We start from the raw sequence: 21,369 nt of genomic DNA, 5'->3' as shown, positions 1-21,369 counted from the left end.
TTGGCTTTGCCCTCCTGATTATCCTGCTTCCTTTGTCTGATTGAATCTTTTCTCTTGCCATTTCTTAAGTCTTCAAGGCATTGGCAGCTGTCCGGCTGGAATCCACCTCATCCTCTGGGCGGAGACTGAACTTTAAGACCAGGTTAGTGATTCTAATGTTTATAATCTTCCTCCGTCAGATTAGTGTGGTCACTAACACGTGTTTATTTTCTGCAGAAGTTCCTGCCTTAGACGCCTTGGCTGCTTACTTCAGATTGTTCGTTTTCAAATAAACACTTTGTGAAATATCGTACTGTCTGTCTGCTTGAATCCTTGGTTCTCTGTTCTGACCTTTGACATCGAACCGGCTACTTACAACCTTCTCAGAGCACAATCGCACTGCTTTAACCACTAGGCCAACAATCCTCTGTTAAATGTATTTATATTCCATTTCTAGTAGGAATTTTAGTTTTTTTTTGTGTGTGAAAATAAATAATGAATAAAACAAAATTTGATCAGTTAAAATCTCAGCTTTTATTCATACATTTCACATCTTCCAATATCCAAATAAATGACAGGTTTTTTACCATTTAGAACATGTAAATAGTGAATATATTTCTTACAGAGGCTTGTTTGATTTTAAGTGTGCAAAACCAAAAACTAGTACATTTCTTTTTGAGTCGCTAAAGCTAACTTTGGGGTGTTTATCTCATTGTATATTCTTAAACTCACCACTGCAGCAATTTCTTTGGATTATGGAGATTTGTAACAGCAGGTGAAAATCATTAGTCCATCATGGTCATGTTATTTCTATAGAGCCAAATGATTAGGCCACAAGATTACCAACTGGTCTTCTATCAGAAACATCTATTAAGTTAATATCTTTTCATTTTCTGTTTTAATTAAATATAAACATTTAATGTAATAAATATGATGTAACTATATATGTGAACCACCAGCTGTACATGCTGTACATTAGATTATCATAATAATGCCTTCAGATGTTATTGCAACCCAGCAGGTAGGTGTTCTTCAGCACACGTAACAACCGTCCACTCCCTAGGTCATACATGTACATGTAGTCTCCGCTGTAAATGAAAGTAGAACCTGAAAAACAAGCACTAGTAGTTAGATTCCATGTAAGCAGTAATCAAACTTAAATCTACGTATTTATCCTGAAAACTGTAGTTCTGGATTTTGCTTGTTTTTCCATATTCAGAATTAAAGTTGAACTTTGATAAGGTTTGGCTATTGATAAGGTTTATTGATTGATTATTAAAAAGAGCTTGGATGGCAGAATTAAAACTAGAATGAATCAACTCTTCCTCTTAGTCATTTCTAAGTTTTAGATATTTGGAAACCTTTTGTGGTTTACTGAAGATTTATGCATAACATGAATCTGCAAATGTACAAGAAGGAATGGATTAAGGTCAGTAATTAATGTCATTTCCTGTTCTTAACCAACTCCAAGGATGTGGACCTCCCTGTTAATTATTAGTGGTGTAACAGTCCATTGATGCCTTTATTTTGAAATTAACCACAAACGAGACCATGCTGAACAGCTAATCCATTTTTATGATTAGAAGAATGCTCCGTTTAATTTAAATCTCTGATACCTGTAAGACCCAAAAGTGGTGAAATTACCCCCAAGAATCCTCTCCATGAAATAAAATCAATATGGCTGCCTCTAAAATATGCTGTTTTGAATGGTGCAGAAACGAACACTTCACCTGGTGATCAAAACTTTAAAAATCCCACACATTTTTTTATTTTATACTATTTAAAACAGCAAAATTGGTGTTACATTGTCCCTTGAGTTTTCATTTTCTATACCAATGGAGTGCAGCGTCTTCTGATGATGCTTCTCCAAAAATAAAGTAATTCAAATCATATCCAAGATAACAGCGTAAAAAAGCAATTTTTCAAGTTTTTCATTCAGATATTGGTGGCAGTGCTACATTTACCTCTGCTCTGGACGGCTGCAGTCACCTTGTTAGACATTCCATTAAATGTCTGGCTTACCCAGGAAAACGACTCCACAGTCTTCCTGTTTTCATCGTAACTGAATCAAACAGGTATTAATTAGAAAGATAAAATCAGGACGTAGTCCATGCTAAAAGTAGAATTCAGAGTACTTCTTACTCACGTTAAATAATAGCGCCCCCCCAGAATGAACAAAAAGGTTTTTCCAGTCTGAGCGTCATGAAGAGCAGCATCTATTTTTCTCAGAAACCTTGGCAGGCCAAATTCAGAGAGGGACTTTGGATATCCTTGAACTGCCTTGTTTCCAGAGAAGGCCCATACTTTAGAACCTTCAGACAAAAGATGGTCATAAAATAAGGGCTACTTATAAAATAAAAGACACACATAAAACCAAAAAGGAGGTTAATACCTTTGAAAAAAAAGACTCTGTCAGTCATCGGGTTCTCGTAAGCAGCATCGATGCTTGTTGGGGCTCCGGGCCAGAAGCTTGTAATCAGACTTTTTTGGGGTGTGTTGCTCTGAGAGTTGTTATGCCACACATACCTGAAAATAGCAGAAGCATTAACTGTATATCATTTATATTAGTGATGCACTGATTTACTGAGGGAAATGGGCAATACCCGTCCTTGAAGAAAAACATTTCTCCTTGCATAGTGGTGACAGCATCCAGTTCCAAAGACGAGTCGCAGATATCAGGAGTAATGGGAGGCTTAGGTTCATCTATCATAGGATCCTCACGATTCCGTCCTGGAGATAAATAAGTTATATGAAATAGAATCTAACACGTCAGTTGTTGCTGGGACTTGGTAAATATAGTGTATCTTTTGGAAAAACATGTACAAGTTTAAACCATTCTAACCTTCAGCAGTGATTTAAATATTTGGTTAAACACTAACCATAAAGCGACTGGATGCCTCGGACGTCATCTTGCGGCAAAACAAAGGTGTCGGGGTTTCTGTATGAGTACAAAGGGTACATCAGAGCACCAGGAACGTTAGAGTGGGCCAAACCCAGAGAGTGGCCGAACTCATGGGCTGCAACCAGGAAGAGGACGAAGCCTAAATGGGAATACAGGGAAAATGTAAGCTATTGACTTTTGAGAAGAAAACAAATCTGTTCTCTGTAATGAATAGTTAGTAAACCTACCTCTTCTTGACTGAAATGTGAAATTCTCGTCATCGTCAAAGTGGGCATCTCCTCCAATGCCAGAAGAAGGAGCAAAGGCATGGGCAAGCGTGTTGCCAGGGCCGTCAAAGGGGTAATAATCACCATGTGCTGTTTGCAAAAAAAATCCCATTAGTCTGCAGATCTTGATCAGTACAACCTTTTCAAACCCCTTCCTAGAGGTTTTCTTATTTAAAATTAGAACATCATATTCAGTTTTTTTTTGTCTTCTTTTACAATGTTTAATTTTCAGTCAACAGGAGCCCCTTTGAATCAGGACAAACTAGAAGAGATAGTTCTTAATGCCACCTACAGGTATGAGCATTTCTTTGTGTTTTGTGTTTACAATAAGGACTGACGTTTGCAACTGTTTCTAACACCGCCTTCAGTTTCAAGATCAGGATGGATTTCAAGAAACAGATCCCGGCACTATGTCAATGTAAATATAATGAAAATTAAATCATATCCTGTTCACGAGAAGTCCCTTAATAAATGTTTTGAAGATGTAGTTTTGCCCTTTTGACAAAGCCTCTAAAAATGCCATCTTATGCCCAAATGTGTCTTGTTTTTTGCTAAATAAAAAAAAATAGAAAAAGAGTTTCCACTCACCCCGGCGACCAAAGCTGATCATGATGTCAGCCGTGCCACTGTTAAGTCTCCTAAATGTAAGCTGGGTGACTCTGGCCCAAACCTGAAAAGCTCTTGAAATAGAGTCGTCCACCTGTGCCCTGGGAATGTCGGGGGTGTAGTTAACTATCCTGTTTGGAAAAACAACAACCATCAAACCAGAGTGGGTATGATACATTTAATGATTCATAGTCGTCTAAAATATTTCACCTGTATGTGAGGCTTTTTTTATTCCATTTTAAGTTGTTTCCAAAGGTAGAAAAACGTGCAACTTTTTCATCTGGAACACCACAGCGGGGCTTCTTCATCACCTCCAGGGTGTCAGCATCCAGTGTCCCTGTGATCCGGAGACCAAAGAACTTTTGCATCTCGCTCAGCTTTTTGCTCATGGGGCTGATTCCTCTCCTGGCGGACGGACCTTTCTCCTCTGTTAGGTTGAAGAATTTCTTCAGGTAAATCTGTGAAAAGATATATATATATATATACCACTGAGACAGTGTCAACAAAATTGAAGGAATTTACAGGATAATCTGTAAGAACCAAACCTCTGCAAAAATGTCATCTTCCTCTGTTATTTTGGAAACGGGAACACAGCCGGCTGTGACTGCAAGGCAGAGTACCATATAGATGCCAGAAGACCTCATCCTTTCTTCTTTGTGTTTGTATGAATCCCTAATGGAATCAGCTGTTATATATGATGGATGGGTGAATGAGTGGGTGTGTTAAGCAACCACCTTAGTGAGCCATAGACACAGGAAGTTTCCCATATATGGATACAAGGAGAGGAATACCATTCCAGTAAAACACACCACAAATTATCTCATCATAAGTAGACACATGACAGTCACATGGCAAAGATTGATATTTTATGTAAATATTCAACAAATTAACTTAAAGCCATAGTAAAATCTAAATGTTATTTTAGTTTAAAATAAGGTTTTCTATCCCTCAAAATATTTCAGGCCGTACTAATTTTCTCTAATGCTAAATCATATAGACCTCTGCTTGGTCTTCCATCCATCACCCTTTAAAAAGGTTTGCAGTAGGTATTTTGTAACATGTTTTTTCTTATTCCTATTATCTAAACGCATATCAGAAAGGCACCAGAAAGGTCTGTATTTGTCTTTTCATGACGCTGTTAACAGATCTTCCAGTGATCTTTCAAATGTGATTTGTGTAGGTACTAGGGCAGTGTCTGGAATTCAGATATCTTCCCTCTCAAATGTTTACTCCAGCCCCCAGGCTCCTGCCTCTGCCGATAAGACGCTGAAGCAGTTTCAGTGCTGATCTGAACAAGCTGGGTCATGCCATAAACGAAAGGCATCTTATGTCCCAGGTATTTTACATTTACCATAGGTTAAACAATGACGCCATGATGGTCCTTCTGATTGCAGACTTTACTCATCAAACGCTGCTGCTTCCTGAAAAAATACATACATGTTGTATTCTATCCCTACGGGGACTTTGTATTGACTGTCATTCATTTTCTATTCTTTCTGGGGCATAAAACCGAACCTAAACTCAATTTACCTCCAATCCTAGAGAAAGATAATCCTTAGGGGGCCCTGCTGTGGTGCCCAAAAGGAGCCAGAAGGTTCCAATGTCATCACTTTGGAGATTGGTCTTATAATTTCCCCACAAGACAAATACATGTTCACCCAAACACACTCAGATATAAACTTACATACAGCATTAGCATTAGCGTCCAGACACATCCCCTGATGCATTTACTTTCCACTGTTGCAACGCGAGTCGCAAAACATTGAGAAGTGGCCTTATACAGTTGCAATTTTCAGTTTCTATTGAATTGAGTTTATTTATAAAGCACCGATTCACAACACACGTCATCTCAAGGCAGTTTATAGAGGAAATTGAATCAGATCACAATCAGATTGATACAAACTTCCTAGCTTTGGAAACCAGCTGGTTTCATTATATATATATATATATATATATATATATATATATATATATATATATATATATATATATATATATATATATATATATATATATATATATATATATATATATATATATATATATATATATATATGTATATATATATATTTATGGGAGATTTAGCATCTACTTGAATCTTCCACTGCCTCAATAACATTTAGCCTTCCTCATACCGTAAGATCATAATATAACCGTGTTTGTCTCAGACTGTATTGTGGTTACTGTTTCCTAACGGTAGCCATTGGGCAATGCTGTTTTTGTTGTGTAAAATGTCTCAGTTCCAATTGAACAACACGATAATAAATATGCTGTGTTGAAACAACACAGTAAATCTCAGACATTCATGCTCCTGTGATATGCACATCTTCGACAATCGGTGATTATCTGAGATAACGTTGATTCCTCTTTAACAATGACCAACTGCATTAATTTCCTCCTGTAAGGCTTTAGATGAAGTAGCCACCCACACAGCCCAGGAGGACGATTGGTGAGTGAGATTAGTTTTAAATCTAGTATATTTCTGTGTTTTTATGTTATAACTCTAACAGTATTAACATATATTAATATTAGGGTTGCTTTATTGCACAAAGTATTTCATTGCTGCTTCTTTTTCTGTGTCTGCTTCTGTCTCTCTTGAACCCCAGTCAGCCTCAGCAGATGGCCGCTCATACTGAACCTGGTTCTGGTTCTGCTGGAGGTTTTCTTCCTTCTCAAAGGGAGTTTTCCTCTCCACTGTCGCTACAAGCATGCTTGATGTGAAGGATCCCTGAGGAGTCAATAGGTGTGTTCGATTTTAAAGGCTGCCATACAGGCTTAGATAGAAAACCCTGAACCAATCTGGCTGGATGATCTGGTTGAATTCTCTCTGTAAAGAAACCTGAGATGACATGATGTGAACTGGAGCCATAGAAATAAACTGAATAGAATAATAACATTAAGAACAAAATCTCCCCACATTTGCTGTCCACATTTCTTGAGTAATTTATAATTACAAAACCAATGTGTCCACTCTTTTTCTTTTATTCCCTATAGAAAATAAAAAACACTTTGGAAAAAATACTGGCTGAAGCTATTAGTATTTCATGCATCAAAAGGTTAAATCCCTGCTTGTTTAAAGATGTTTATAACTCTTATATTTAACCATTTTCTGAAACTCATTGGTTTTTATTCATTGTCCAACTGCCTTTGTTATCTACAACATACTTTTCTTCTTCTCTTTTCTTATGCTTGGTTCATGCACAGCATTGTTTTATGTTGTTACTTAAACACGCTACAAATAAACTTGCATGGTCCTGCTGTGCCTCTCATCACATGTGCATTTTTGAGAGTTTCCATGTTGAACAGTATCAGTCATGATTTCATCTTTTTTTAGCAACAAAACTCAGCAAAAATTTGTCTTCCATGCAGATGTTGTGGTTAAAATTGCTGACATCAGATTCAGACGGAAATAATTCTTCAACACAATAAGGACCCAGAGAGCCTCTACTATTACACAAACTGATTGACCCTAGTCTCATTGCCACTGTTAAAATTTTGTAATGAAATCTTACTGTTTTGACTCACAACTGATGTAGAGACTGTAAACATGTGACATTTAGTCAGGATTTAAGGGATATTTCAAGTAACAACATCATATATTTTCATTTAATGGCATCTTTTTTTATTTCACGCTGAACTTTTCCATATCATTACCTTTTGTACATTGACTTTAAAATCGTTTTCCTTTTCTCCTACACTGTTTACAATCTGATCACTGCTGCACTTTATAAATTATAATGTTCATTTCACTGTTGAAAAGCTAGATGCATTGAAAATGTAATCTTGTCTATAAAAGATGACAGTAAAAAGTGTCTTGATGCTCTTTGGAAATATGTTTTTTTTTGTAAAGACATCACATTGTCATTTTCCCAAACATGTTTATCAACAGGCTGTGAGACAGAAATGAATAGCTGAGGAAGATTGAGGGGAATCCGGTGCAACAGAGACTGCCTTTAAAAAAAAGAAAAAATCCCCACAGATGTTATCATGTGTTTACTGGAAGTATGACTGATCCTCCTAGCCTGTAGTCAACAATGACCAAAGAAGAATAAGCACCCCTTTTAGCAACCCGGAGATCTGGACTGAGATTGATAGTTCTATAAAAGAATCACACTCTCTATATATATTCAAAAAGCTTGTCAATATAAACGTATTTCCACACATATGCTTAAAAACCCTGATTCTGGTCACATGTTGGTCTGGCCTAACATGCAACCTAAAAAATCTTAAATAACAATGATCTAAATCCGAATTTGAATGTTAGTGTGTGTATATCTGGATGGATGAATTTATCAGGCTCCATCTGTAATAAGATCCTGTTTTGTGTGATCTGGGTTGTGGGTGGGTTTTTGTTTTCTGTCCTGTTTGTTGCTTTGTTTTTCTGTTTCTTGTTGTGGTTATTGCTGTAATTTCTGCTTTCTTTTTGATTCTGCTATTGATGTACAATGTATTGTACATAACAGTAAAAACCCTTTTTATAGTAATATCCACCTGTATATTATATTCGGTACATATCCAGCTGTAAATTCAGTTCATAACACTAGTGATCTATATATTATATTCATTATTTACAATGGTATTCATCTCTATACTCATTCAGTAGAAACCCATGTCCTGTATTTATAGAACCATTATTTATCCTGCACTTGCTGCTATTGCACTTCTGGTTAGACCTAAACTGCATTTCGTTGCCTTGTACCTGTACCTGTGTAATGACTATAAAGTTGAATCTAATCTAATGTTACTGCATTTTGTTGTTTGTAGTATATCTTCACTGTGGGTCCATAAGCATTGCACTTCTGGGGATTCCCTTTTACAAAATCGACCTCAATATCTGCAAAAATGAATTATTACTTAATCTGTCAAGTTTTGTGAAAAAAAAAAAAAAAATCAACATTGAATCAACTTCCTTTTATTTGAACAGTGTTATTCAACCCGTAACCTAAACTTGTTTATTTTAGGCAACATGAACTACCAGTTTTATAAAAGTAGGGGATTAAATAGGAAAAGTCCTAAAGAAGTAACCAAGCACAGAAACACATTAATGCATCAGAATCAAACAAAATTTCAAAAATCTTATGTTTTTTTTCTCCCCAAGTTCCTCACATGCAGACAAGTGCAGGATTAAATATTTATCCTGATCATGTATTCTACATGTTTTCTGTTACGTTTTGGTTTTTAAACTTTCATTTAGACTGTAAAATTTGCAAAAATTTTTATCATATCACTTTATTTTGGTCTGTTTGCAGTTTCAGATTTTTTTTTTTATTATATTTCTGATGTCATCCAATTCAGTTCAAGTGTTTCCTGATGACTATGTTTGGCAAAAATAACATATCCTGTCAGGGCCACTCTTTACTGATTTATTTTGAGATCAATTCTAGGTAAACATCCCACAAGTTAAATGTAACTTGCTCCACCATCTCCAAGAACAGAACAGATGAGTTTAGTGCCTTAAGGTGACCTAACCAAACTGCAAAGTTTAAGCTCACATCATCAAAACTTTATTAAGACCCCCAGAAACCCTGCAGACCAGTGATATAAGATATCGCTGATCAAGGGCGTAGGTTTGATTTCAACTTTGGTAGGGACACTATTCTTCAGTTTCATTGGTCCTTTGCAAAAATATGCATGCTCATTTTTATGCTTAATGTAAGCTTCAGGGCTCATTTTGTTAAAAGAGAACAGCAGCATTTCTTGCTACATTAATACAAATCTTATAAGCACTACATGCACTAGATGCTGTTTATCAATATTTAAAGCATCACTGGCTCTGATGAATGTGGAATTAGGACTTTTTCCACTTTGAAAAGGATTGCATTTGAATTTACCTGCTACTAAGACAGTGTCTGTTTAACCAAATATAGTCTATAATATGTGGATTTATCCTGTGTTTTCTTCTGAAGATATAGAATTGTGCAGAGGTAAAACCCACTCTTATTTTTTTTTATCTAATATGCTCTCTCTGGATCATGCAAAATAATACATTCAAGGGACGGAAAATAAATGTAGCCTATTTACATGTGCACTGGAACTATAAGAGGAACTGACACTGAGCATTTAAAATAATATTAGAAGTTGTACATCTGGGCTGTAGTTACTCTGTGTAGCTAATTAAATGTATTTTATCTATGGCTGAAACAATCATATTAACAAATTATTTAAATAATCGTGAACTAATTTAGTAATTGATTAATCGTTAACTGGAGTATAGGGCCACTAAAATGTGCCTTTAGCCGACAGAGCGACCCACTGGAATTATAGGAATTATACCAAGATTGTAAAAAAAGTATTAGCATGTAAGAAGTAAAAAAAAATTGTTTTTGTCTTGTCAATATTCTCCATCCAGAACTCCTCCAAAGGAAACGTTTAAACGTTTCTGTTTCACCTGGTTTCATTTAATAAAAGATCTTCTTTAGGGAGCCTTTGGCTATCTGATTAAAAAATAAAATAAAAGAAATCCTAACATTGTTAACTTACATTTCTCAAGTTCCACAAATCAATAAAACTCTCTCCTGCGTCTTTACAGAACTCCAGTCAGAAGCTTTCGCCTGTTTTAGCATAGATAATTTTTTTTTTTTTATTTGGACTAGTTTCGTAGCCCAATATTAATTTATTTTAGCGTCTTTTTTTTTCGCGCTCCAAGCACCCGCGCGCGCTCACATACAGACTAGAAAACACGCAAACAGAAAGAGATAAGGCGGAACTTAAGGCAGAATAATCAGAGAGTTAAACCGCGCAGCACAGTTGATGCGCTGCTATGTGAAAGGGACAGGAAAGAGCAGGCAGCTGCAGCTACCAGGCAGAGAAGCTGCGAGAGGAAAAGTAGCGGCTGCTGTATAGTAAATTATAAACATGTTGTTCACATCCAATTATTGGTAGGGACAAATAGGTCCGTCCAAAATTTTGGTAGGGACATGTCCCTATGGTCCCTATGCAAACCTACGCCCATGTCGCTGATCGAAATCTAAGCAATCATAAGAATTTTAAGTGAAATTCTGACCTCCTACTCCTAACCCTTATGATTTCTTAAGTCTCCTTTCCAGGTGTGGTTATGTGTCAAATTACTAGAGACAAAAGGCAGCACTCAGACTGACCTCAGTTTGAGAACTCTAAAGAAGGTCTCTGTAGCAGTGCTTTTGGTTCATGTGGCGCATAAAGCAGGAAAAGGTCTGCTTGGTGTGTGTGTGTGCATGGGGGTGGGGGGGGGGTCAATCGTAGTGATGTGTTTTAATGAATCAGTTCCCTGTAATTCAAGTTTTTAGGTTTTGACAAAGTTAATTGTGTGCTAACTTAGAAACATTTGCAAATGCTAGATATTACAACACAGGAGTTTTTATTTGCTAAAAAAGCTTTCTTTATGAAGCATTACGGATGAATACCTTATCTATTTATTCAGATTTAGTGATACAGTGTAGTATTATTTATATATATATATATATATATATATATATATATATATATATATATATATATATATATATATATATATATATATATATATATATATATATATATATATATAAAGTAAGAGAAAAGTATTATTCTGTAGGCTCTATCTAAAGAAGCCATTTATGTTAAGAGAGAAAAAAACAACCTTGAACAGAGGGGGTGTACTCAGCTCACGGCTCTAAAAAAACAACAATGCAGAAATAGAGTTTATTCCTTCCCGCTATAATCTCAACCCCTATTGCCCTGCAGGGGACCAAAACATCTTGCATGTTCACTTCAGCCAGACCAACAATCCCTCTAATGACTCCCTCTTCAGAGGAATAGGCCAGTATCGGGTACTGCAGCCTATCAGAGACCTCAACGACCCCCCATTACTAATGGGTGGACTTTTTTTTATTCAATTTGCATGTTTTCTAAGCCATAACAAGGCTTTGTTGGGCTACTCTATACAGCTTGGAACTCAACGCTTATCCAAAAATTTTGAATTGAAAAAGCTCCCTGGATGGGAAGTGAAACGTCTTCAAACTTGGAAAACAAAGTCCAGTGTTTTTTGTCTTTTTTAAAAACATTTTTTGCTTTTTGGAATACCCAATTAATGCAAGTTATGCAAAACTTTGTTTTCGGGGTGCTTTTTTGGGGCTTCAGCAGGGGCCACATGAGGGCCCAGAACAGGATCCGCAGCAGGAGCATGCCCGCTCACACTGAGCCTGGTTCTGGTTCTCACTGCGTGAAAAGTGGGATTTTCGTCAATATGCGGCACTGTAGATTGTCGTGGAACTTCAGGTTAGCGGCAGTTTACGGCAATTTGCAGGCTTCGCCGAAAACTCCCGTAAATTGTCAGAAATTGACGTGGACTTTCTTAGGCAGTGTTCCCCCCATGCCTCCCCCCCATGGAATTCTAGGGGAGGCTTTAACATGTAAATGAACATGCTGTGAGCTATACAAATGCAAATCAGGGTTGCAGGGGGGGTTTTACCCCAAGTGACATCTTTCTGGGTAAGAAAATCTCTGATACAAAGAGATCAGGCTCAGTATAGACTCTTACATTTTAGCTTGAATTGATTTATTTAATTAAAGTATAGAGACCAAAACAGATCTTTAGCTGACAGAGCAATACATTTAGGGCCGGATTTATCAAGATCCAATTTTGCGTGCAGTAATTTGCGCTCGCAAACTGGAATTTTGCGCGAGGGGCTGAACCATGGTTTGCGGGTGATTTAACAAGAGCGATTGCGTAACTGGTGGCAGGTGCAAAACTGTTGGAGACGCCCTATTTAAATGATTGTTTTGCGCGTTTTGTGGTTTGCGGCAAAGTAGTTTGTTGTTTGTGCAAACTAGTGCATTAAGAAATTTTAATCTTACAGTGACACCCCCACCCCCTCCAAAAAAAAAAAAAAAAAAAAAAAAATATATATATATATATATATATATATATATATATATATATATATATATATATATATATATATATATACACACTTTGGCAACCTTTATTCCCTAAGGTGGTATGTGGCTGAATTTCTACTTCGCTGCAGTAAAAAAAAAAAAACGCATCCCCGCATGTTGCTCCACAGGCGCAAGGATGAGGTCGGGGTTCTCCGTTAGGGCGTCAGGGCGACATGGCATTTAAAACGTCGGACAGCACTTCTGAAAAACGAGATTGGGAGATCCCAGATCCCAGATGCAAAAAAGTGCAATGTTGCAAGGAGTTTTGTGATATCTGGTATTGCGTGGGTCCTCCTTGTGGCTGGCTCCAAATCCATTCGGAGTTCCCCCAACAGCTCCAAAATGGCAATGCTGGATAAACGATATGTTTTGATGATCGTTTCCTCGTTCATTCCAAAAATATTCACACGGAGTGAAAAAATGTGTTCTCTGCGTCTCCTTGCTTCATTTCGATGTCTCCTTCTTGCGACAATAACCGCTGCCATGTGTGCGCAATTACGCATACAGACCATTTGCACCTTCTTTTGAAACGTGTTAAATATAGAGTCAGATACGTTAGCAAAATTGCTTTCAGGTTTAATAAATCCCTTTGCTAGTGCTAAATTAATATATTTATATGTTCTCCTCCCACAAGACGCACTTTTGCGTATAAACGCCCCATATTGCATATTCATTGCAGAAAAAGTACTAAATGGATAAGAGGAGCTATTTAGCACGTTTTAAAGACCAAATCATTTTAGCACGCTGTTGATAGATCAGTTTGTAAATTTTTTAGCGTGCGCAGTGAAATAGCTCACGTTTTTGTACACGCAAACCTTTGATAGATACCCTTAGAGCAGTAATTATAAAAAAAAAAAATTGCATTTAAGATAAAAAATAAAATGTTGTCTGTCAATATGCTCAATTCACAATTACTTAAGTGGAAAAGTTTCAAGAAATGAGTCTGAGATGATTCACTTTATAACATGGCGCATTATCCTGCTGGAAGTAGCCATCAGAAGATTGGTACACTGTGGTCATAAGGTCCGGCCAGGTCAAGATCCGCAATTGCAATCGCACCAAACAGGAAAAAGAACATCGACAAATTCCGGTTCGTCAAATTAAAATATAGCAGCAACAGATCGGTGACTCGAAATTATAGCACAATTCTTATATATATAAAAAAAAAACTAAGACCGTTTATTTAAATGATTGGATCCAAACTATTGGTTATTCACCAACGAGGAAGCAGATTTCTCATCTCCATCAAAATATTTATTTTATACCGAGGGACTTAAACTTTAATCAAATCCATTCAAAAGAAACTTCTTATTACAGGAATGAAAAGACATGCTGAGTTTTGGAGTAGAGAACAAGTTCATTAAAAAAAAGCAGTTTTGAATTATCCTTATCCCCGTTACAAAAATCTACAAATATATATATATATATTTGGGCAGAAACTGAACATATGCTGGATGATGGTGGGATTTTTTTAATATGTCATATTAAATTAAGCGCTCACAGTGTTCATACAGGAATGAGTGACTCTAATTTAATGCTATTTTAATGCTATTAGAAATTATTTAAATGCCATCAACAAGAACCATGTACACAAGTTATTAGTGTACATGAAATATGAAGGAGCTGTAAGCAGAGTTCCATGACTCCTGTATGTATGTAAACACACACACACACACACATATATACGTATATATATATCCTCTAGCTTTTTCTCCGCCTGGAGCGATATAATATATCTGACGAAATTGATTTTATAAGCATTTTTTATTAAAGAATTATAAATACTTCGATAAACATATTTAAATAATTTTAGTGCCAATTAAGGCCTTGATTTAAAAAAAAAAATGAATGAATTTTTAATTATTTCATCTCACGCATGCTTTCTACAGCGGAGGATGTATGCAATATGCTTTTCAAATAAAAAACAAAATCCTAGCTAGCAAAGAAAGCATTAAATCATCAGCAAATAGAAATTAATGTATTTTTAAGTTAATCAGAAATGAAAACATTGATTACAATTGAAACTCGAAAGAAATGGCAAACGATATGGAATAATGAGTCAAAAGGAAGACATTTGTATCAGATTCAAAAGTTTATTGGAAAGGAGAGGAAAAGATATGGAAATAGGAAAAAAGATATAATTATTTCAAGGCTAAGAATAGGTCACACAGCATTAAACTACAGTCTTTTTTAAAATAGGGAAACATGAAACAGGAAATTGTGACAAATGCGGAGATCCAGAAACAGTACAACATATTATTTTTGAGTGTACTGCGTATGTAAGGGAGAGAATGAAGTTCATACAAGAGTTGAGAAAAATAGGGATTAATGGGAATTCAATAAAAGCACTGTTAGGAAACGAGATAAGACAAACAAGAGTTAATGAAATATTATTCAAATATCTAAAAGATACAGGAACATTTAATAGGATTTAGTTATAGGATTCTTTTTTTTTTTGGGGTATAGCGCAGTCTTCCAAAATTGTGCACTCCACACTCCAGATCAGTAGGTGGCGGAAATGCACCTTTTATGTTGGCCTGCCAATCCGCCATAAAACAACAGAAGAAGAAGAAGAAGAAGAAGAAGAAGAAGAAGAAGAAGAAGAAGAAGAAGAAGAAGAAGAAGAAGAAGAAGAAGAAGAAGAAGAAGAAGAAGAAGAACAAGAACAAGAAGAACAAGAAGAATGTATGCTTGTCTTTGTGGAGGCGGTCTGGAGCGGAGTATGTGGGATTTCGGGGTAAAACTCCTCTTGGACGCGATGGCGACTCTGCATCGAACAAGACGAACTCAAAGAAGAGAAGCTAGCGGTAAATATATGTTCGATTACTGCCTGCTAAGCTAAAAGCAGCCTAGCCTAAGCTACGGCTAATAGCAGCCTAGCCTAAAGCTACGGCTAATAGCAGCCTAGCCTAAAGCTACGGCTAATAACAGCCTGGCCTAAAGCTACGGCTAATAGTAGCCTTGCAAGAACAAGCTTTATTAAAGTGCATTTTTTGTGATTTACAGGAAGCAGTACGCCGTCTTCACAACTCGGAGACTAATTGCAGGCGCTATGAACCGGAGCAAGGGTAAGATTTAAAGAATATGCTTTTATTCTGCGGTAAAAGGAAACGGATACGAATGGATACTGATCATAGCTTTACATTTTGTTTTCACAGACTACTGTCGCCTCACAATGAGGCGGTGACCTCCTATTTGCTCGGAGCCATATCAGCAAGTCCAGATTTGCACGATGTTGATAAAGACGACATTGTGTGTAAGTGACTTGTTTTAATGTTTTCTCCTTCCTTGTTACTGTGACTTGCGTTTGATTTTTTTATTCATACCACTCTCATTTAATTGTTTACCAGCTGCCTGTAAGACGTATTTTCAGACGGTACGCAGGAGCTTCAGATATACGCAGCCAGCCAACACGTTGCGTGCGGAGGCTGCCAAGCAATCTGCTCGGAGTCGGGCCAGAAGAAAGAGGGTAAGACTTTATTTGCTGACTATTTTTCAGGTGCGTTGATAGATGTGTTGTGTCCATACGCAGTGCGCTGATTCATTGTTTTTTTTTCAGCTGCTGAAAGCGAGGCAGAGTGTGCTAGCAGATGAGGAAGTGGAACTCTGGAGGTCCGCCACCGTCGGCCTCATGTCAGACGAAGAAGATGGCGTCGTTGGCGGTGTCTCTGGATGGATTGTAAGGTCGCCACCATTTCGTAGGCCGGATCTCACTGAACTCTGTGTTAAGCTGCGGTCCCGGTTAGAAGCGATGCCGAAGTACAGGGCCACGCACAGTAGGCGTCTGCACATCAGACCTGCCTCGGAGGGAATGCTGCCAGTTACCTCCAACCCCGAGGAACCCAACTTACAAGTTCACGGACTTGTAATTTTTAGATACGCATGTGTTTGGATACGCGTTGTATATAGTTGTGTGTGTTTTAATAAAGCTCTTTCTTTGCATAAACAGCTTCCTGGCAAATGTTCATTTCCTGTATAAATTAATTCATGTCCTTGATGGTAGCCTAATAATTGTGTAGTAGTGTAGGATACCATAAATACACAGCATATGAATGAATAAATATATGAATAAATAAATATATATTCATAAATATATATATATGTAAATTTATATGTAAATATATATATATGCCGACCAATCACGAGCGACTTTACTTGTTTAAAAAGAAGTGGTTCCATCCAATACTCAGTAAGAAAATTAAAGCCTGGCGTGGCCACGTGTGGTTTTGCTGCCAATCACGAGCGATATCACTTGTTTGAGAATAGTGGTTTCAGCCAATACTGAGAAGGTTATTCAAGCCAGACCTGGCCAGCCGCGCGGGTTTGCTGCATTCATATGCTAATTAGGGCCATTAGTACAGCTGATCGCTCTCCACATACGTCAGAGTCCGTTTCCGACAATTTGTGGCACGACAAACGCGGACAAGCGCGGGTTGCAAATTGTCGGAAACTGACGAAAATCAGGGAGATCTGCGGGAGTTTACGGGGGTTTACGGGGACGAAAATCTCACTTTTCATGCAGTGTCTGCTGTAGGTTTCTTCCTATTAAAGGGGAATTTTCCTCTCCACTATCACAACAAGCATGCTTGGTGTGAGGAATTGCTGAAGAGTCAATGAATCGATGCAATCAACTGGCTTTCCTCAGATAGAAAACTTTTAACCTATATGAATGGATGATCTGGTTGAATTGTCTCTGTAAAGTGATGTTGGTAATAGAGAAAGATCAAATTTCCAATGAAAATGGCTTCAGTTTTCCCACTATAAAGCTGTGATTTGGAGTATTCTTTTTGGTGCTGACGGTAAGTAGTTTTGGACTGTGAGAGAAGAAGCCTGAAACCTTCCCTCCAGACCATACCCCCCTCTTTTCTAGAATAGAATATAATTCAACTTTATTGTCATTACATTGTTACAAGTACAAAGCAACGAAAGTCACTCTCTGCATTTAACCCATCCCCTTGGGTAGCAGTGGGCTGCCGTTGTGCGGCGCCAGGGAGCAGTGTGGGGTTAAGGGGCTTTGCTCGGGGACCCAGAGTGGTCAGTTTGTGGGAGTGGGGCTTGAACTCAGAACCTCTGGGACCCGGAAGCAATGCCCCAACCACTAGGTCACCACGCCACCAGAAAAACAGGTCCGCCCCTTTGTAATAACTCCCTAAGGTGTCAATCATGTTAGGGTGAGGAATGCATCGGTAATGGTTTGGCATGTTTACATTTGGACAACGACATGCATGTGGAATAAAGATATAAAGTGCAGCACTTCCCTTAGACACAACCTTTTGAGTTTCTCTCATCAATAAGAGTATGTTGAAAAGTATGCTCCTCAGTGGGAATATAATACAGTGCTGAAAAACATGTTAGTTACTATCTTTACACTAAAGAAGCGTTAAGTATTGAATAGTAAATAGAAGTTAGAAAAACACTCAAAATATTTTGTAGAACTGTCTTTGTCTCCAAAGAAGGCCTTGAAGCTAATGCTATTTGAGGGACAATAGAAAAAAAATGTCACCGTCCCCAACCTAGGTCCTCTATATGCATTGCAAATCCATCAGCATATTTTAATCTTTAAAAACAAACAGAAAAACAAAAAAACAAAAGTAATTTAGAAACACAATGGAGATGGTTGGTTCTTATTATTTCAGATGTCTTAGGGCTGAAAAGGTAATTGGATTCCAGTTATGTTTTTATATAAACACACCCAAAACAATTATTTATTTTTTTTATATTTTATTTTCATTATGCTTGTTATCTTTCTTCGGTACAGTGTAAAGTTCTGAAAATTGCACAAAGAAAAATAGTAACAATGTCCAACACTGTTCTCAAAATACAAAAGCAGGCAGTAAGAAAAACATAAATATATAAAATTACACAATAAAAATATATTATGCAAAACATATTTTAGAATATAAAATAATACATTTAGGCATCATAAATATCTTTGATTTAAAAAAAACACTTCTTTACATAAAACCGGATAACAGGGCACAAATAAGTCTTATCATAAATTAGCAGGGGAGTTTTGGACATTTTAAACCTTCATTTTCTAATAGTTGGTGCAGGGCAGAAAGTAACTGTTTCTCAGCAAACGTAACATTCTCCCAGTCCTGGAGCTGAACTCGTACATGTAGGGACCACTGTAGAGGTAAGTAAAACCTGCAGAACAGAAACACATTTAATGCTTGGATCTGACCGGACAGAATCACTGCAGCCATTCACTCATTTTATTATACATGTGCTTTCCTAAGCTACTCACCTCTGTGCAGTAAAGCGGCTGTCACCTTGCTGCTCATCCCAGAGAAGGTCTCATCAACTCTTTTTGGGAATCCATTGTCCATTTTCTTCATAGTCTCATCATAGCTGAAAAGAAGGACAACATAAGTATCTCTAATCATAAAGGGATAGAAACAGCTTGCTGGAGGAAAGTGGCATCAAAAAACAGAATAAACTCCCAACCCCCTGTGGGATTGTACTAGAAATTCACAATAATTGAAGCCCTTCTTGAACACACCTGTAGTAATTGCTGTCAACAAAGAAGAGAGTCTTGCCAGTCTCTGGGTCGTAGAGGGCGGCATCAACTTTGTTTACTGATTTGGGCAAACCAAAGCTAGAAATCGATTTGGGATAGCCCTGTACGAGATCATAGCCACTGAAAGCCCAGACTTTTTCACCTGTCAAGAAAAAGTTAGGAAATGAGACAAGGAAGCCGTTTGGGCAATGTACATAGATCCCACACCTTAACATGTACATAAATCATCAATACCTTTAAAGAGAAAGACTCTGTCCGACAGCTGACTCTCATAAGCAGCATCAACACTGGGAGGGGCATCGGGCCAGAAGTTTGCTATGAGAGTTTGCTGTGGTGTGTAACTCTGAGGGTAGATACGCCAGAAGAACCTGAGTAGAGAAATATAGAAAACTTAAAGTAGATCTATCTGGGAGAAACCGCTATGCATAAAACTCTCTTAGTTGGCTCCAGATTTTAGTTAGTTTTAGGTTTCTATCTTACTTGTTCTTAAAGAAGAGCATCTCTCCTCGTAGTGAAGCAACAGCATCCAAGACCATTGTGGAATCACATGAATCAGGTGTGGTTGGAGCAGTTGGTCCAGGGGGGACTGGATCCTCATTTGCACCTGCAAAATAGGTTATGACAGCTGAGTACCAGGAATCAATGAAAGAGAGTTTCTCCAAAACTAGCACTAATTTGTTTAAACAGGGTTTTTTGGTACTAACCATAAAGGGACTGGATGCCTTTGACATCATCCCTGGGCAGAATGAAGGTGTCTGGGTTCTGGTATGAGTACACAGGGTACATGAGAGCACCAGGATCCTGAGAGTGGGACAAGCCCAGAGAGTGGCCGAACTCATGGGCAGCGACCAGGAAGAGGACATAGCCTAAAGCGGGAAACAACGGTGAGTTACACCTCGTCTTTGCTGAATCATGCCGACAAAGTGATTGCTAACTGTGCAAAGAAGAAACTCACCTTTGTTGGAGCGGAAAGTGAAGGTCTCATCATCGTCAAAGTGGGCATCTCCTCCAATTCCAGGAGAAGGAGCAAAGGCATGGGCAAGCGTGCCGTCAGGGCCATCAAAGGGGTAAAAATCCCCATGTGCTGTTTAAACGAACACATTTCATGTAAGTTCAAACAATCAAATCAGCAGTAACATTTCAAGAAGTGCCAGTACTACAAGCATGAAAAAAGAATGATACTTACAACCGCGACCGAAGGAAATCATGATGTCCGCTACGCCACTGTAAATTCTTGTAAATCTGAGGGGAGTGACTTTAGCCCAAACCTGAAGAGCTTTCTCCATGGAATCATCCACCTCGGATTGAGTCATGTCGGGTGTGTAGTTCTCTATCCTGCAGAAAAGAGTGAAACATTTCCCATTTAATAACATACCGGGTCTGTAAACTTTCCTAAAACAGCTGGTCTCACAGTCTCTCACCTGTATGTGAGGTCATTTTTATCCCATTTCAGATTGTTTCCAAAAGTGGAGTATTGAGAGACGTCTACATCTGGAACACCACAGCGAGGCTTTTTCATCACAGCCAAGGTGTCAGCATCCAGGTTCCCTGTGATCTGAAGGCCGAAGAATCTCTGCATCTCCATCAGCTTCTTAACTGCTGAGCTGATTCCTCTTCTCAGTGTCGGGCCACTTTCCTCCGTCAGATTGAAAAAATTTTTCAGGTAGTACTGGAAGAGAAAAACAGGGTTATCTCCCAGAAAATGTACAAGTCTGACAACAAAGAGAAGCCTCTGTCTTTCAGTGGGTTAGAAAAGCAATATATGCAGAATTAAAAGAGTATATATGTCTTATATGCTATAGATATAACGGATTAACCAATGGTACATACCTCAGCAAACTGTTCATCTTGCACTGAAGGCTGCGACAGCGGCATGCAGAATGCCGCAGCTGAAAGGCTTAGGAGAAAACTGAGCGTAAATGTCTTCATGTTTCCTTCTTGAACTCAACTTGTGTCTCCCACCTGGAGGGAGCTGTTATATAGGACTTTGATCGGTGTGTTGAGCAACTTTTCTGAGTGACTCGTGCTCCTTTTATGGGTAAGACAGGAAGTTTGTGCCTGCTTGTTCATCTGACACAGAATTTCCCCAAAACAAGACACTATAATTATGACACTGTCTCTGTATTTTTGTTTCATGAGGAGATTTTGCCTTTATTATAAAAAAAAAAATAGTAAATAATACCTGGAGAGTTTTTGAA

At 37.8% G+C, this 21,369-nt stretch overlaps 2 protein-coding genes across 2 annotated transcripts; both read right to left on the bottom strand.

Annotated features, from left to right (window-relative positions):
• Positions 1–489: 489 nt before the first annotated feature.
• Positions 490–4,444, bottom strand: LOC119788057 (collagenase 3-like). Its single transcript, XM_038292181.1, has 10 exons — positions 4,299–4,444; positions 3,964–4,211; positions 3,736–3,884; positions 3,109–3,237; positions 2,859–3,020; positions 2,583–2,709; positions 2,372–2,505; positions 2,126–2,291; positions 1,944–2,041; positions 490–1,086 (listed from the first exon to the last, which is right to left on the bottom strand). The coding sequence occupies exons 1-10, from the start codon at positions 4,395–4,397 to the stop codon at positions 977–979; spliced, it is 1,422 nt and encodes a 473-aa protein (XP_038148109.1). The 5' UTR covers positions 4,398–4,444; the 3' UTR covers positions 490–976.
• Positions 4,445–18,359: 13,915 nt separating this feature from the next.
• LOC119788060 (collagenase 3-like) lies at positions 18,360–21,153 on the bottom strand. The gene is made up of 10 exons (XM_038292186.1): positions 21,002–21,153; positions 20,593–20,840; positions 20,358–20,506; positions 20,127–20,255; positions 19,876–20,037; positions 19,652–19,775; positions 19,406–19,539; positions 19,154–19,313; positions 18,899–19,002; positions 18,360–18,798 (listed from the first exon to the last, which is right to left on the bottom strand). Exons 1-10 carry the CDS (start codon positions 21,098–21,100, stop codon positions 18,689–18,691), a joined length of 1,419 nt encoding a protein of 472 aa, XP_038148114.1. The 5' UTR covers positions 21,101–21,153; the 3' UTR covers positions 18,360–18,688.
• Positions 21,154–21,369: the final 216 nt, after the last annotated feature.

Source organism: Cyprinodon tularosa, unplaced genomic scaffold (genome assembly GCF_016077235.1).
Source record: "Cyprinodon tularosa strain WSP-4 unplaced genomic scaffold, ASM1607723v1 ctg31, whole genome shotgun sequence".
NCBI classification, from domain to species: Eukaryota; Metazoa; Chordata; class Actinopteri; order Cyprinodontiformes; family Cyprinodontidae; genus Cyprinodon; species Cyprinodon tularosa.
Note: the sequence above shows the minus strand (reverse complement) of the source record. Positions and strands in the feature narration are given on the sequence as shown.

What these genes read in the sequence shown, in the direction of transcription:
- LOC119788057 (XM_038292181.1), bottom strand. Translation starts at nt 4,397, where the DNA reads ATGAGGTCTTCTGGCATCTATATGGTACTCTGCCTTGCAGTCACAGCC. An exon ending in GATCAGCTTTGGTCGCCGGG is followed by an intron (nt 3,238 to 3,735) that starts GTGAGTGGAAAC and finishes TTTTGCAAACAG; the next exon opens with CACATGGTGATTATTACCCC. An exon ending in CAGAGTCTTTTTTTTCAAAG is followed by an intron (nt 2,292 to 2,371) that starts GTATTAACCTCC and finishes TTTTGTCTGAAG; the next exon opens with GTTCTAAAGTATGGGCCTTC.
- LOC119788060 (XM_038292186.1), bottom strand. Translation starts at nt 21,100, where the DNA reads ATGAAGACATTTACGCTCAGTTTTCTCCTAAGCCTTTCAGCTGCGGCA. An exon ending in AGGCATCCAGTCCCTTTATG is followed by an intron (nt 19,776 to 19,875) that starts GTTAGTACCAAA and finishes CCTATTTTGCAG; the next exon opens with GTGCAAATGAGGATCCAGTC. An exon ending in CAGAGTCTTTCTCTTTAAAG is followed by an intron (nt 19,314 to 19,405) that starts GTATTGATGATT and finishes TTTTCTTGACAG; the next exon opens with GTGAAAAAGTCTGGGCTTTC.